This window comes from Nothoprocta perdicaria, unplaced genomic scaffold (genome assembly GCF_003342845.1).
Source record: "Nothoprocta perdicaria isolate Ctin4 unplaced genomic scaffold, notPer1 scaffold_76, whole genome shotgun sequence".
Taxonomy (NCBI): Eukaryota; Metazoa; Chordata; class Aves; order Tinamiformes; family Tinamidae; genus Nothoprocta; species Nothoprocta perdicaria.
The window spans coordinates 918,476-934,854 of NW_020456043.1; the positions used below are offsets into that span (position 1 = coordinate 918,476).

The 16,379-nt window shown below is 53.4% G+C and overlaps 1 protein-coding gene across 3 annotated transcripts in view; it reads right to left on the minus strand.

The window, feature by feature from the left end:
- The window catches only part of SAMD4A (sterile alpha motif domain containing 4A), an 86,387-nt gene extending 70,751 nt beyond the window's left edge, over window positions 1-15,636 (minus strand). For all 3 annotated transcript variants that reach the window (XM_026051546.1, XM_026051545.1, XM_026051544.1), the window contains exon 1: window positions 14,967-15,636. In XM_026051546.1, coding sequence (XP_025907331.1) covers window positions 14,967-15,162 — 196 coding nt within the window. In that variant the 5' untranslated portion in view covers window positions 15,163-15,636. The remainder of the gene's footprint in view (window positions 1-14,966) is intronic.
- Between the last annotated feature and the right edge of the window lie 743 nt (window positions 15,637-16,379).

The following is a 16,379-nucleotide window of genomic DNA, read 5'->3' on the forward strand; positions in this document are numbered from 1 at the left end:
CAGCAGGTAAAAGCTGTCAAAAATACAGCCAAAATTGGAAGGATTGTGGAAAAAAACTGGAAGGACTTTGGAAAAAAAATGGAAATTGGAAATTTATTACTTCCCAAATTGGAAGGGCGGTGGGGACCCGATGGGGCTGCTCTGCCAGCCCCGTTGTACCCAAACCCTCCTGTGAGCCCTCATGCACCTCAGGGGGGCTACACATGGACACGGGGCTGCAAGAGGGGCCTTTCAAACCCCTCCCTTTGCTAACTGCATATTCACAAAAATACCTTTTTTTTTTGCAATGACATTTTTATAAAAGCCCAAAAGCCCAGCCAACATGAAAGGCTGGATAAATACTCCTCCTTTCCCCAAAAGAAATTACAAAAATGCCTTTGAATTTGTTTTGGCAAGAAACAGTGCTTTTTTTTAAATGAAAGAACTTCACTGGAAAGTCACAATTTGGAGCATACTCAGCTCTATTTTCTTTTTTTAAGTTTTAATTACCACCTCAACCRTATTTTGACACAGTTTACAGTTTGCTAAGCTCGCTTTGTGCATTACAAATACCAAACACACCTTTTGGAAGCGCCTTTTTGTTGCATTACCGTGAAGCGCGGCGCTCGCGCTGCCGGGTCTTGTTTCGGCAATGCCAGAGCAATAAATTAATTCCATTTGGAGAAACGCCGCCATTTATAAAAGAGCAATTAAGAACAGATTTAATTTGAGATATCGCAGCGCTCCTCGGCTTCCTGGGTTACTCGGCGCAGCGACACCGCTCGTGCATCCCCTGCTTCCAAGTCACTGAACCCGGGCTGGCGACGACGGGGATGGAAATGTCGCTCCCGTCTCTCCCGGGAGCTGCAACGCAGGCGGTTGCTGCAGGAAAGAGCACGAGCCAGGGGTGCCCGTGGGGGTCTCCATCCCAACAAACCYGCTGCTCCCAGCGGGAACACGGGAGGAGCGACCCAGGAACTCGGTACGGGGAGGCAGGGCCAGCCGGGCCCATGTGCTGGGGCCCGTGGGTGCTCTGAGTGGGCGCCGGTGGCACCACACGGCGGGTTTATCCGCCCGGGGTTATCCGAGCCCGCAGGTAGGAAGGGGCGGGAAGCGCCTCCCGCTTGGCAGCGGCTCCGGAGGCGGCTGGGGCGATGCCAGCTGGCACCGGGACGGACGAGGCCGCTGGCGGCAGCGCCGCAGGCACCGGAGCCTCCCTGGCACCTCTGGCCGAGCAATCCCAGGGGAAGGTCCGCGGTGAAGAGYGGCCTTGACGTTTTCCCTGCAAGGCAAAGGCTCCGGCTGCTCCCGCCGCGGGTACCGGCGAGGCCGGCACGGAGCCACAGGCAGCCGCCCCTGGGGCGAGGAAAGGGACCGTCAATGAGGGGAAAGCGCAGAGCTGCCACGGCCCGTCCCTGGTCCCACCGAGCGCGGACATGGCCCCACCAGGCGCCACTTTCTGCCGAGAGGAGCAGCGAGACCCCCGGCTTTGGTCCTGCCGGAGGCCCGGACACGGGGCACACAACAAACTGTGTGTAAAAGCAACCACGTTCCGGGACACTAGGACTAGATGCCTAATACTCGTCAAGTCTCCTTCTGGAAAACAGTAGAGGGGTCAGGGCTCCCAGGGTCCTCGGGACGCTCTTGGGGATAAGGTTGGACAAACGGGACCCTTCAACAAGGCTGAAGTTCCTGCTCCCCACGGGCTCCAGGTACCACACGCTGGTGCTCTGCACCCTAGATYCCCCTTCCAGGGAGGAACAGGGCAAAGCACGGAGGCACACGGAGCACAGCTGGTGTCCCCAGGAATAAATCACTGCTGTTTAGAGGATTCTGGGCACCAGGAGGTTGCCACCCAGGGCCTAGCCCTTCATTCTCCTGCTGGTGCTCATGGCACATCCCAGTGGCAACCAGCCTTTATCCATCTATTAATTCAAGCCAGGTCACAGCCCTTGCTGGCCACTGCCACCTCTCGACCTCCTGCCACTTCAGAGAGGAAACCCTGACCATCAAGGACCTCATCAAGCTTCTCCAGGAGCCCCGGAGAGCTTCCCAAGCAGCAGCCTTCCCCTCTCCAGCAGTCTTGGATGAAGAACATGCACAAAAGCAAGCAAAACTTCCCATGCCAAAGAAAAAGAACCCAACTAGATACCTTTATTTACAAGTATCCCAGCAGTCTCATTTCCTCTRCTGAGAAGCCGACTCCCCTCTGCTTTTGCACTGGGATTAGTTACACTCAGCCTGACCGTGTAGTATTTTAAAGCACCGCAACATCAAAAGAAAATTAGAGTGACTTGTTAAATCCTTTAAAAGGTAAAGCAACCCTGTTACTTCCAGCTTCACATGCAAAAATTAAGCTCTTAACAATCTAACTGCTGCTTTAATGTGGTGAGATTAAGTCTTATATTCAAATTCAATGATTTCTAATTTACTTGGACAATCACRCTAGCTTTAATGAACTCTCCTTACAAAACCTGCAACAAAGGATCAGATTTGCTCGCACTGCCCACCCCTGTGCACCTAGAGAAGGAACCCTAAAACACTGGTGCCTCTTAACAGCCAGACCCCAAAGGTTTTAGACCCTCCCTGCCAGGGGCATTTTTCATCTCTTTGTGTATAATAAAGCTAATGAAGGCAATCGTATTGGCAAAGCAAATCCAAATTTGCACATTAGATTAAAAATCCCCTCCGTTGGGTTCTGCAGAGCTGGTGCCTAACAGAATTGGGTTCTGCTCCGAAGACCCTGGCAGAGGAAGGAGCCGATGCGAGTCGGGGGAGGCCGTGCGAGCACCTCCATGCCCAACTATTGCTCACTGGCACTCGGGTGCCCTCCTGGCCCCTCAACACGCTCCGGGCACCGTGCTCCGTCACCGGGACACGGGTCCCTGCACTTGCCACACCAGAGAGCACTGCCTGTCACAAAGAGGTTGGCCCGTGACAAGTTTAAGTCCTCAATCTACAACTGGAAATCTCCCATCTGCCCAGATTTAGTGGCTTAGCCACTGCAAGCACCCGGGKCACGCATTCACACAAGTTCTCTGCTCTCCACCATCAGGATTTTAGTCCCTTTCCCAGCCATCCTCTTCCTTCCCTTGTCCGAGGCAGCCTTGCTCCCACCAAAAGGGCTCCTGCTCCCTGTACAAGCCTGGAGCTGGAGGCTGACGATCCTGGAACCTGGAACATTTTGCAGGCGGCACAGGGGACCTCTTGGATCCAAGGCCACTCAGGAAGGGAYGCAGCTTAATTTATTTTAATCACACCAGAGATCTGAATGGTGGAACGGCAGGATCCACCTTACCAGGTGGAAAACAGCTCTAGGAGAAGAAGGGGAAGCCTTTGGATGCAGGCRATGGAAACCAGCACCTGCCAAGGGACACTGGGTGGCCCTGAGAGCCCTCGGTGGTGACTTTGGGATCACACTAATTGTGGAATAATCCCACCAAAATTCACCTGGGTTGCACTAGCGAGAAGCAGCCCTAAGGGAAGCTGCAGTGAGGCCGGGCCTGACGTTTCAACAGCTCCACGCTCCAGAGCTGGGATTCCAGGGCAGGCTCCAAGTCCCTGATGCGACAGGATCCCTGCTATCCCGCAACGACTGAGGACTCCTCCAGGGACAAATCACTAAGAAACAGAACTATTTCTATTTTAAAAACAGAAAACAACTGAGCATCATTGTTAACCTCCACTTTGGCTTTTGGAGGGATTTAAAGAACTCCAACTTCTTGATTCTTTAATCCTACACCCTACTTKCCCATTACGGAGAAGTATCAACTTCTAACAATGCACGAGCATCTGCCCACATTTTTGCCACTATTTTAGCCGCAGCAAAGAGCACCCTCCCCTTTCTGTAGGGTTAATCTAAAGAGCAGTTGCCAAAAGGCTGAGAACACAGTCGAACAATAGCTTCTCTGATGAAATTCCTGCACTCCATAGAGAAACCAGTATCCTCCAGCTGCTGCGGCTTGTCCGGCGAGATCTCCGAGCATGAACCCACTCCCAGGGAAAAGAAGAGATGACAAACTGAAAGATTCTGCAGAAAAATTAATGCAGAGTCTTGTGCTTCGACCACACCATGAATGTTTTAACAGTGCAACGTTTGCTCCGTGTGAAATATAAGCCAGGAACATCAAGGGGAGCACAATGCAGGCCCCCTGTTTGCAGCACAGAGCTTCATTTGCAGCACAGAGACCACTCTGAGCAGCTCCATCCCCTTAAATACCCCTTCTCTGTGGCACCTCTCATCAGTCACTTGTAAAAGCTGGGAGCCGAGCTGGACAGCTGAGCTACAGCAGCAATGACCCATGTATGACCAAATACCGTGCACGCTTATTTATAAAGTCTCTCTGGCTGGCCAAGCTTGGACCTGCTCTGCAAGGACAATCCAATGCACTGCTCCTCACTGATGCCATGGGAAGCTCACTGGATGGGCTGCCCAAGGAAACATCTTTGTAGCAGATGCTAAGGAGTCCTCACAAGAGCCTGAATTCTCCTAACTGATCAACTTTACACAGCTAATTTCCCAACAAGACACACTCAGTTGCACTGCCTCCTCCGCTGGCATATATTCAAAGGGAAGCATATTGCAGACCTAAATCTTAACATATACTTAATATACATAAAATCTAAGTGTCAGCAGGCCTAGCCCTGCTCCTTTGCACTCTCCTGGCTGTTGCTTCTTGCCTTTTCTCCTGCAGTCCAACCCTGCCCACGAGCAGGGACATGCGCTTTCCACGACACCCAGGAACCGGGCTGCTGGATGACACGGGGAACATGGGAGGACAAAAACGGCAGGAGATGAGAGGGGGGCCAAAAAAAGAAAAAGAATAAATCAATCCATCGGTTGCTCACAGCTGGTTTTAGCTGTAACAACCCCAGTGGCTACGCAGGGCGACTCAGCACAACTAGGCTTGCCGGCAAAGGGCGAGTTCTGCTTCAAACTGATGGCATCCCCAGGAGGGCCACGTGCAAACACACCGGGCACTGCTGTCCCAATAGGCACGAAATTTGTCACAGCAACCCAAAATGGGACCTGGCACCCAAATCGGGCTGCTCCCCAGCCCCTTCTCCCATCCCATCCCGCATCCCGCTGCACAGCCGGAACGCGGAGTCGCGCAGGATGGAGACGCGCGCAGGAGCCCTGCGCCACCGGGCCCGGCGCCGGCTAAATTGTTATGGTTACTAAGGGCTTTAATTATGTTTCTAGAGAGAATTCTTATCAGTTTAACATAACACTGCGAGTCAATAACAATTCTTATCTTAAAAGGTCACTCAGGTAGTTATAACTCAACATTTCATATTTCATCTACGTTCACTTTATCTGGCGGGAAACAGCCTGAGGGCTTTTTTAATAATCCACCTCTCTGGAATGCTAAAGTGCTTGGGTTTTTTTTTTTTTTTAAGTATATATTATATATATTTTTTCTCTTTGTTAGTGTCCAGAACCAGGTGATTGGGGCAGACAAGCAAAAATTTCTGCCACAAGCCTCCCAAAACAAGGGGAATATCCCAACAGGAAAGCCAAGAAACGGGGAAACTTGCAAGTGCACCAGTTTTGCAACAGCTGCAGGGCACCTTTAGCTTGTAAAAGTCAAATTAGCAAGTTTTCCCACAACAAAAGCTGGAGGGGAGCCTTCCCTAGAAATGATCTCATGGCATTCAGCATTTTTCTCTGAAATCGTAGACATGAGAAGAAAATGTCTCTGAGAAGGACTTTTTTCCTCCTGCTATGAGAGGCGAGCTAGGAAGATTTTCAAGGTAAATGTGGCCAAATCATGTTTTCAACTGCCACCCAATTACTTCTTTGAGCAACAATAAAACATTTCTGAAGATAATACAGACCTGCAGCTCGTCAGACACCAACATTAGGTGCAGGAAAAGAAGTCAAAATGAATTTAGGCTTATAACTCACCCAAAACAGGTGTCAAGCAAAAGCAGAACCATTGATTTGCAAAGAGCAGGAACAGGAGAAAAGATTTTTAAGGCAGTGGAGAGCAAAGCCGCGGAGAACTGCGGATGACACTTGCAATATTAACATTTTTTTCCATGTAAAACAACGTCTCCAGGCACAACAGCTCAATGCACAGGGCCACATCCAAGCCCTGCAAATGCCAAAGGACGTTTCCAGTGACCACGGTGCTGGAGCGACGTCCGTGCGCGTGTCCCAGGTATTGGAGTCCCATGTTCTCAATACTGAGCGAGCCTGCCCGGGCACACGGTCAGCTACGGAACTGCACAGGAGGGGAAAATATAACCTTTTACCTGCCCAGGGGATTATTTGTACACAATTCCAGAAGGTTTTCATGCTCTGGCACTGCATGCACCTCTGGAAGCTGCTGCCAAGGACGAATGGTGGCAGGGAGCGTCCGACCTGTACAGAGGCCAGCGGCGCTGCGAGCTCCGGGTCAGAACCAACAGCAGCAACACACGCAGCTGCTGCCCGGGACCATGGTCACCCAGACCTGCAGGTGAAGCCCGCAGGCAACACGCCAGGTCTTCACTTATACTAGGCAGGAGCCACCCGCCTCAAGCCTTGCACGAGCCGTTTCAGACACCTCTGCCAAAAACCATCGATACATCCACACCACGAGACGCAGTCGCCGCTTGCAAACAAACACACAAAACTACAAGCTGTGAAGCAGGCAGCTGATGTGCGAATCCGTGCTGATAAAGCCTCCGCTTGCATCCGCTCTCTCCCCGGACGCAGATGCGTTGGCCTGCTGTACGGAGAGGCCCGGAGCAGCCCCGGCGTCTGCCTCAAACTGGTACCTGGGAGCCAGACTGCAGGAATTACCATTACTGGGATCGCACTCGGCACCGACCCCTGCGAATCTCTGGGTCTCCTTTGGACCAGAGCACTGCAAAAATAAACACATCGTTTTAAGAGTGAAGATGCAAGACGTGGAGAGCATGTGCGAGGTGCAGAACTTTGCAGCCCCTGCAGCAGGGCTTGCATCATCTTTCAGCAGGCTCCAGCAGCTTGAGGGAAATCAAAAGATAAGGCTCTTGTTTGCTCACTGGAAACAGAAAGGGAAAGGACAAGGGGCAGGTACACGGAGGCACATCCGCACGCGCATGTGAGTCGCACGAGGATTCACCCTGAATCACGGGGTGAATTCACCGAGTTCACCGCGAGGATTCATCCTTGGTCCCTGGCGCCAGGTCCCACTCCCACACGGCTGCAGAAAGAGGAGGTTTAAAGCCCCAAGACTTGGGCTTGGCCATGGGCTCCATGGCCAGAGTTGTGCAAAAAAGGGGGACAGGAGAGGACGGGACGTCCAGCCCCACAGCAACATCACAGGAGCAGCCAAGGGCCGAAACCCAGCCTGGTGGCAGCCCCAAAATGCAAGACTGGCGACCACTGCAGTGCAACAGCTTTTCTGCCCTCTGATCAACCCAACCCCGGGTCATTCAACCCCTCCAGAGAAACAGAAGGAGAACCAGCAGACCTGGTCCCTGGTTTCCAGGCCCGGGCGGTGCAAGCAGTGCCCTTTCTGCAGGCAGATCTCTGCAGTAACATTAGCCGCAGCGAGCATGGAGCTCGAAAGCTAAAGTACTGACTAATGCATCCTAAAATAAAGCAAGTGTTCACACTAATTACTATTTCAGTTACTCATACTGATTGCAAACATAACTCCCAGCTTGAGAAAAAAATAGCTTTCATGGGCCACAAATTAAATAAATAATATTTTTTTTTTCTTGATGGAAGATTAGAAGAGGAAGCAAGGCCAGGCATGAGAAATAGCAGGAACACGGGAACTCTTGCCACGGTTCCTCTGGCATGCAGAATCCTACAGCAATTGCTCCAGGGAATAGCACACGAACGCTTCCTTGCAGGAGAAAACTGCAGATAGACTTTCCTCTGGACAGACTATTCCTGACCCTCTGATAGCCAAAGGTTGGATATATTCTGGAGCAGGGAAGGCTGGTTCTCCTTTCACTAGTGCTCCTTTTCTTTGCTTCCTACCTGCAGAGGTTGTGGTTCAAAACCAAACCCTCCAGGTAGAACATGAGTGAATTATTCCGGAAATTTGGCACCAAATGCACTGCACAGCCAGCTGCAGCATCAACCCTTTTAAGAACAACTGGCCCAAGTGTACAAAATAAAAATGACCCTAGCGGCACAGAGCTCCACTGAGATGCTAATGGCCAACGTGCCCAACGTGGTGCCCGCGCAAGCTGCTGGCAATGGCCAAGCTCCCCTATTCATCCATTTAATCTCATTTGGAGATAAGTATTTGCAAATTAGATCGTTTTAATTTATGGCTCTATGTTCTGCTCTTATTTAGCTACTGATCTAAAGCTATTCCTGACCTTCAATCCGTATCTCAACAARTGCAAGACTGCCGTTCAGCATCAGCAAATACCCTCTATGGTCCCCCTTCTTCATGCACGACTCCTTGCCATTCTTCACCCACTTTTAAGTGAAAGAACTTAATCCCGACCACATCTCAAGGCACAAAAGCAAGGTATGTACCTAGAGCGCTGCATGCAGAGGGGAATTACATGAGAGCAAGCCAACCCAGAGAGAAACCCCCAGCTCCATCCTGCCAGGAGGCCTGAATCACCGTGCTGCATCTTTCACAAGCGCTCAAGCAGCGGAGTTCTTCAGGAATGATCAGTGCTGCCCTCATCCTGCTCCCTCTGAAGTCAATCGAGGGATTAACCCCGGCACCAGGCCCCCTCGCCGAGGCCTGAGGTACCCGATCAACACGATAAACCCGCACGCTCGGAGCGTGGAAAAGCTGCCTGGGGACATCCCTCCGCTTGTGATCCCCGGGGCAGGCTGTGCTGCAGCGGTGAGGCCGGAGGCAGAGACCTCCCCCTCTTTGTACAAGGGGGGACTTCAGATCTCGAGGTGTAAGGGCAGCAAAAACAAACACATCTGCACCAACAGGCATTTCCACTAGCTGACTTCCCCCTCCATTTCCAAAAGGTTTTCCACCAAGAAAACCGCCCCATGAAGTCGGGCACATCTGTGACACAGAGCTCCCAACTCCATCCACTCTGCCCAGCGGCTCCCAGCAGAGGAGTCTTTGCWGGTCATGCTTTGGTTCTTCAGGAATGAACCCCAAGTAGCTTCTCCTTCAATCCTTGTCCAAGGGATGCAGACRAGGGAACTGCAATGGGAAGCATCTTTATGGAAGTAACAAGCAAATAGAGAAAAATGGGCAAAATACAAGKGCAGAAGGGCCTCCTCTAGGTCTTATCAACTCCAATACAGTCAAAAGCAAAGGGAGAACAAAGAGGAATCTTCCGTCGACACCTTGCTGCACACTTGCCTTCAAACAAGGCTGCTATAAACCCTAGAACAACTGCAGGAAACACTGCTGGGTGACATTCTGAAAAATTCACCATTTTACTTTAACTTGAAACAGAAAACTGCAATTTGAGTCTTGTTCTTAGAGCTCCATCAACCAGAGTAACATCATGTTTTACCTCTTCCTGCTTCTCTATCTATATTGTCTTAGAGGATAGAGGGGGGAAAAAAATACAGAAAAAAATAAAGATTGCCTTTAGCCTTCAAGCGTGCACGCAGCAGCACGCAAGTTAAAATAAGCCTGTGTTCCTAAGGCTTGACAAATCCCCTGATTTAAGAGTTCCAGTCCATGATTTTTAATGACCAGAGCTGGCACTTCTGCTCACTTTCCCCTTCAGGCAACATTGAGCGTGGGGAAGCACCACCAAGTCGCACAACATTTAGTCCTTGGTTTAAGGCTTCCTATCACCTCCCATTGGGATCAGGATTCCTTCCTCATCCAGGCCCTGCTCCAGCAGCTCTTCCTCCAGGGACTCCTCAACCTCTTCATCCCGTGGGATGCACAGTGATGCCCTCACTGCCATAGGGTCTGTCTTAAGGTACCAAAAGTAGAGTTCAGCACAACACCAAGAAAGAAAAATTACACACATATGCATTTTATATACTTATATATAGAGAGAGATAGATAAATAAAACTACTACTTTAAACCAAGTACTTTGATGKTTTTCACTGATTGAGACTGTTGGGCAAGAACAGCAAGAGCAGAGGCAGCAACTTGCTCCGTTGAGCGGTCAGTGCAGGGCTGGCGCTGCAGCAGAGGCAAAGGGCAACCTGCCAGGACATGTAATGCCTTTTATTAGACTGGCTGGGGAAAATAAATACACGACACAAGCCCTCCTTTGAGCTGGTGCACCTTAATCMGTGTCCATTTTTTCCAGCTGCGCCTCATGGTCTAATGGAAGACATTCCTGCTCCCCGCAACTCTTCATCCAGCCAGTTCCCCATAGAAGGGGAGATCTAGGCTAGTCTGATGCACTCGCTGCAACACTTGAGGGTCATCTTAAATGAAATTTAAGGAAATTTGGAACAATGAAGGGAAGATTTTGCCCTTAACTTAGTAGTTAAGGTTGGTGCACAGGATAAGAGAGGCTTCTTGTTCTTTAGACCAAGAATGCAAAGCTGTGACACACAGTCAATCAAATTGGGGTGTCTGGAGGACTCACGGGAGCCTTCAGGCACCTCCAACAGACTCTGGAGACAACAGGAGCACAGAGCTAGGTGAGGAAAGTATCAAGCACAGGACTACTCTGAAAAACCCACCAGACCTCCGGGTCACGAGCGAGGAGATGCCTGAGCAGCAGGAACAGTCGCCTGCTACACGCTCACTGCCAAAAGCACCCAGGTTGTGTTTCATGACTCCAACAGCTCCCACGTCCTCATCCCATTTGCATCCTGCAAAACCCAGGGAGACTGAAGTATCTCTGATGCAAATCCTGGACAGGAACCGTGCTCTGCATGGCCTCTGGCTGAGACACGTCCAGCTATCAAGAGAACTGAAAGCAGCCACCCTYGGTCCCCTCGTTGCCACAGTCCTGGGCCAATCCTGCTCTGCAAGAGGAGGTGCAGCCCCGGTCCTGCTCGTACCCCGGGGGGTGAACTACGTCTCCRTCTGACCTTTATTTGCAACTTGCAGGAGGTTACGGAGTCCTGACAGCTCCAAGCAGCTGGGACTCAGGCTGCCCATGGAGCCACAAGGCAAGGCCAAGTTGGAAGGAAGGAAGGAAGTTATAGCAGACTTTTAAAATAGTGCTATATAATACCTGAGCCATCTACTTGGGTGTGCTGGTAATATGCTTTCCATATTATTATTATTATTCACATACAGCAGGTCAAGCCATTCTCGCTCAAACTGAGTTAGCAGCAACCAAGATTGTTCATCCCTTAAAGCCAAGGAGGTTAATGGATTAAATCTCCATAAGGATCCTAATTGCAATGGTGCAGCATAGCCACAGGTTGCACAACCCTATGGATTTCCTTGTGCTTCTGTCTTGCTTCTCTTCTGCCTTCATGACCAAGTGACAAGTGATTCCAGGTGGTTTCACCACCATGCAGGGAGCCTCCATCCCTTTTCGCTACAGCATCTCCGGCGCGCTCGGAGATGCCACCAGAGTGTCCTGCCGCATGTGTCGCATCCGAGGACAGCGGCACAGCCACGTTCCTCCTCCCTTACACTGGTTATCCACAGACCCACATGGCCGAGGTTGGAAGGGACCCCCAGGGATMYCCCAGCGCAGCCCCTGCTCCAGCAGGGACACCCGGAGCACGGGGCACCCGGGCGCATCCAGGCGCCTTGGGAAGATCTGCAGAGCAGGAGCCTCCGCAGCCTCCCTGGGCAGCCTGGGCCAGGGCTCGGGCACCCTCACAGAGCCACAAAACAGGAACCTTCCTTGGCCTTCCCAAGGGCTGCGACGTGGTCGTGCTCAGCAGTCACACCTCAGGTTTGCCGTCCTAATGAGGAGAGCTTGGCTGTTGTTATTAAAAATGCCCATGGAATTGAAGACGGAGCTTTCAAAATAGGTGTATTTGTTTTTCTGTTTAAATTAACTCATTAAAAATAAGCATTTTGCTTCCTTGACTTTTCTCATGTCACTTCCAACACTGCAGGTTTTTCATTTGTGGTCTCTAGGGCAAAAAACAACCTGGATACCTTGGTTTAAGGGGAATTTTCCCGAGTACCTCAGGCCTCACAAGACCAGCTCCACGCAGGAACTCCTGCACTGTGCCATCTCCTTGGGCTCCCTCCTGACCTCGGTCCTTGCCAACAATATTCCCAAGGAAGAGGCCCATCCASTGCAAGCCAATGCAGCAAGGCCATGCTCTCCTACTAGCTGTGAAACTAGCAGCAACTTTCAAGTTTCCCTCCTCCACCTCTCCCGCAGCAGCGCTGGAGCATGGGACGGCTCCCGCACATGCCAAATAACTCACTTTTCCGAGAATCCGCCTTTCCAGCCGATTCAGACACTCCCTGCAGCTCGCTGCACCAGCATTCAGAGCAGCAAYGCTCAAGTCACGGTGACAACCCCTTGCTGGGCTCAACGTGTCTCCAACACAGTCACTTCTGCCACCCCTGCACCCCACCGTCCCTCACACAACACCGCAACTACGTCCCCAGCGTCAAAGAGGACAACAGGAGGGCACCCACAAGCAGGCAGCTGTGCCCTCCACGCTGGAAAACACCAGGAAAGGCTCCAGTAACTTACTGGGACACAGCTCGGAGCTCRTAGAGACCCGGCTGAAGGCCCCTCAGCCTCCAGGCTGGGAGGAAACCAAGCCCAAATCAGTTATGCAAACTGGGGGATTCAAATAGAGCAATATGAGGTTAGACGATGACGACATCGCTTCTGAAAAGAACTTGGTGTGATTCCATTTCTAGTCAAGTGACGAACGCCAGACCATGAAGCACCCAGCGAGTATGAGCTATTTAAAAACGCAGGTGGCTTTACGAGCAAGGCAGTGGTGATGGCAGCCACTGAGAGCTCCTTCCTCGGCGTTCTGGCTTGCAAAGCGGAGCCGCCATCCCCTGCACGGCCACCCCAGGACTGCCTGCTCGGCAGGCGCACGTCCTGCACGGTGCCCATCTCACACACACATGCAAAGCCACACGGAGGGGTGTCTGGCGCTAAGAAAATCCTTACCAAAAATCTCAGGTTTTGCTGTCGGTGTTACAAACACCCTAAAGAAACAGCTCGATCTTGGGACGAGTACCAGAGAAAGCGCAGTCGGCTGAAGGGAGGCGCTAAGCAGGAGGCTACAAGCCAGGTTTTCCGCACGGGAGGGATCCCCGCGCTGGGCAAGGTCCACAAGGCGACGTGGGCACCCATGGGTGCTCAGGCAGGGCAGCTTCACGCCCAGTGAGACTGCGAAGGGAAGTTTTCCTCCACAACGAGGATGGGTGCACCGCCTTTCCAGTGGTCTGCGGGTTAAATCAGTGGTGGCCTAGGATTACCCGGGAATTGGTGACACAGAGGTCACCAAAAACACGCTCCAAGCTGCAGATCGATGCCGACAGAAGCCGCCTGCCCTGTGACGGGAGGCCCGGAGGCCGCAAGGGGAGGCCACRCGGGGAGGCGCGGAGGCCGCGCGCTCCCGCTGCGGATCAGCGGGAGGCCGACGCTGCCTCGCCGCGCTCCCGCCAGGCTCCCCGGCCACACGGAGGCGGCCCCAGCTGTTTGCAGCCACGCAGCATCGCGCCGAGCCCCCCGCCGCAGCATTCCTGCCTCTCCTTCCCGCGCGCTATATAAGGACACGGCCCATTCCAGCGCTCTGCCCGCGGCCCTCGGGGCTCCCTCTGCGCTGGGCTGGGCTCCTCCAGGCCTGCCCAAATCCACGGCCGGCCTCGCAGCGGCGCGCTGGGCGCTGTCATCAAATGGCAGCGCAGACAGCTGCCAAATCCTGCAGGCTCGGGGCTCTAATAGGGAACAGCTGGAGAAGGACCCTGCATTCTTCGCTCGCCGTAAACACTGGGGGCTCTGTTCAGGCTCCGGCGGCGAGGCCGGCAGGATTCCGGCCGGATTCCGCCTCGCGGGGCGCTCCCCTCGCCCACGCCRCCAAGCAGGAGCGTTGGATCCGAAACCAGAGGGATGCTGCAGAGCAGGGGCTTGGAAAAGCAGCGCAACGCAGCCGAAGGGCAGGTTCAACCTTCCCTCCTAAAGGAGGGGTCTCTATTTCAGGAATTGCACCCAAAACAACTCACATCTCCACCTATACAAGCATATACTTAAACATAAACTCACACATACATACAAACATTCAGATATTTGTACATCCGTGCTAGTACCAACCCGAATGCATTAACACACAGCGCAATCCTCACATCACTTATATAATTTTTTTAAACTGTTCTAACTCCATTTACTTCTGTGAAGTTGGGCGACTCGTAATGGTTCGTGAGCAGGATCAAAATACACAAGGGGAAAAAAACACACAGGGCTCCCAAAGTAACACATCGTGTGTGCAGCACCATTACACAGTCGACTAATATTTTCTCAGAGCCCCACTGAAACACAAGGGGGTATTCAGAGCTGCAGGAAAAATGCGTCCAAACAGGATCTGAATGATGAAACAGAAATTGCCACATTAAAAAAAAAAAGGAGGGTATCGGGGGGGGGGGGGTTTAAAAAAAGGAAGAAGATAACCCAGCTGGACAGCCCCTCAGAAAATAACAGTTCATATAAAGTATTGATGGGCTGCTTCTGCATGTTGCAGAAAGCAAAGCAAGCCACGTTGCCCAAAAGAAGCCTAGAAAATCCAGACTCTACGTGACCTGACTAACTTATTTCACAGGAAACCGCATGGAAGGAGGAAAGGAGGGAGGGAGGGAGGCAAAAAGGAGGAGAAAAAAGAAAAAAAGAAGCGATCATTCATGCTACCGTAGTTGCACCACGCAAGAGACTGAAGTAGTCTGCTGTGAAAAGCGAATCAAGCCGAAATAAGGCATGGCCAGTTTGAAAAAATAAAATGTGGAGAGGGAAGACGTTAACGCAATCCAGCCGCTGGGAGCCCCGGCTCCACAACCACCCTCCCTTTACCCGACGGCTTTTTATTTTTATTTTTTTAGCCATCATTAGGGCGTCAATGAGAGAACAACGCAGCATTCAAAATGCACCAAAATTGAAATATATAAATGAACGAATAAAAAAATATATAAACGAATGAATAWAGAGGACTCACCGGGGTTGTTGGCCTCCCCTTCGAGGATGTGCAGCTCGGTGCAGTCTGCCAGGGAATGCTCGAGGCAGAGCTGCAGGAAACGCGCCTGGGTCCGGCTCACGCGCTTCAGCAGCGAGAGCAGAGCCACCGTCTGCTCGCACTCGTTCCAGCCCTTGAACCAGCCGGCCAGCACGCCGACCTGGTCTCGAAACATCATGGTGAGGTGGCGGCCGGGCGCGGGGCGCAGCGGCGGCRCGGGCCTCCGCGCGGCGGGAAATCACCGGGAAATCCTCGCGCCCGCGCCGAGACGCGGGTGTTTTCACCCYGCTGCGTCTCGCCGCTCGATTTAAAAAATAATGGTAGCTTAAAAGAAAAATCTCTCCTTTGCAATAAGCGCTTCTCTGGTTGGTTTTGGACGCAGCGTTGTGCCTAGGCGCGGGTTTGGTTTCTGCGCTCCTTGCTTGGCGCGGTGCTCCGGCGGCTCGGCGTGGAATTCCCTGACGGCAGCACCAAGTGGCACGGAGCAAAGGGGGTGGAAAGGGGCAGAAATCACAGCCGGGGCGCCCCTCTGCGCACCCCGCTACCCCTACGTACGCGACGGGCTCTCGGCAAGGCACGGGAGGACGTTCGAGAGCTGCCTGTTCCCCTGGGCTCCGCGGGGTGTTGCGGGGGGCACCCGGGCCGGCCTTCACACCTGGAAAAGGAGGAGAGCGGGGGGACGCGCCGTGAGGGGGCTGTGATTCAGCAGGGCGCCGCGGGACGCGCCGCGCTGACGAAGCCTTCCTCCCGCACGGCGGCGGGGAGGAAGAGGAAGAGGAGGGAGCTCCGTGCGTGCCGCAGGGACGGCGGCCGCTCCGCGGGGCCCGGCGCCTTCCTCCCGCCCCGGCCGCCTCCTCCTCCTCCTCCTCGTCGGGGCCCGGGCGGGGGCCGAGCCCCCGATGGCGGCGCGGCCGGAGCCGCCTGCCCGGTACAGCCCGTACCCCGGGGGGGGGGCGCGGGCACCCCCTTCCCAGGACCCTCTTCCCAGCGTATCCAGGGCCCTGGGGGAGGGGGGGGCTCAGGGCCCCCACCCAGGGCAACGAGCAGCCCCCTTCCCAGTATGGGAGGGGTAACGGGGGGAGGGGAAGCAGAGCACCCCCCCAGTGCAACCAGTTACCGTTCCCGTTACACCCTGCACCCTCCCGCACTCCCAGTGCGGCCAGGACCCCTCTCCCAGTACTCCCAGCAGCGTGGAGGGGGGGTAGGAGGMAGAGCCCCCCCTTTCCAACATACGCAACACCCCCGGGAGGGGGGTGCGCAGCTCCAGCCGCCCCCTCCACGGTGCTACGGGGGACCCCCCCACACACCCGGTCTCCCAGCACCCCTGGGTGGGGATCCCGCCCCCCCCAAGGCAGCGCGGAGCCGCCGGGGCCTCCCCGCGGCGGGCGGGCGGGC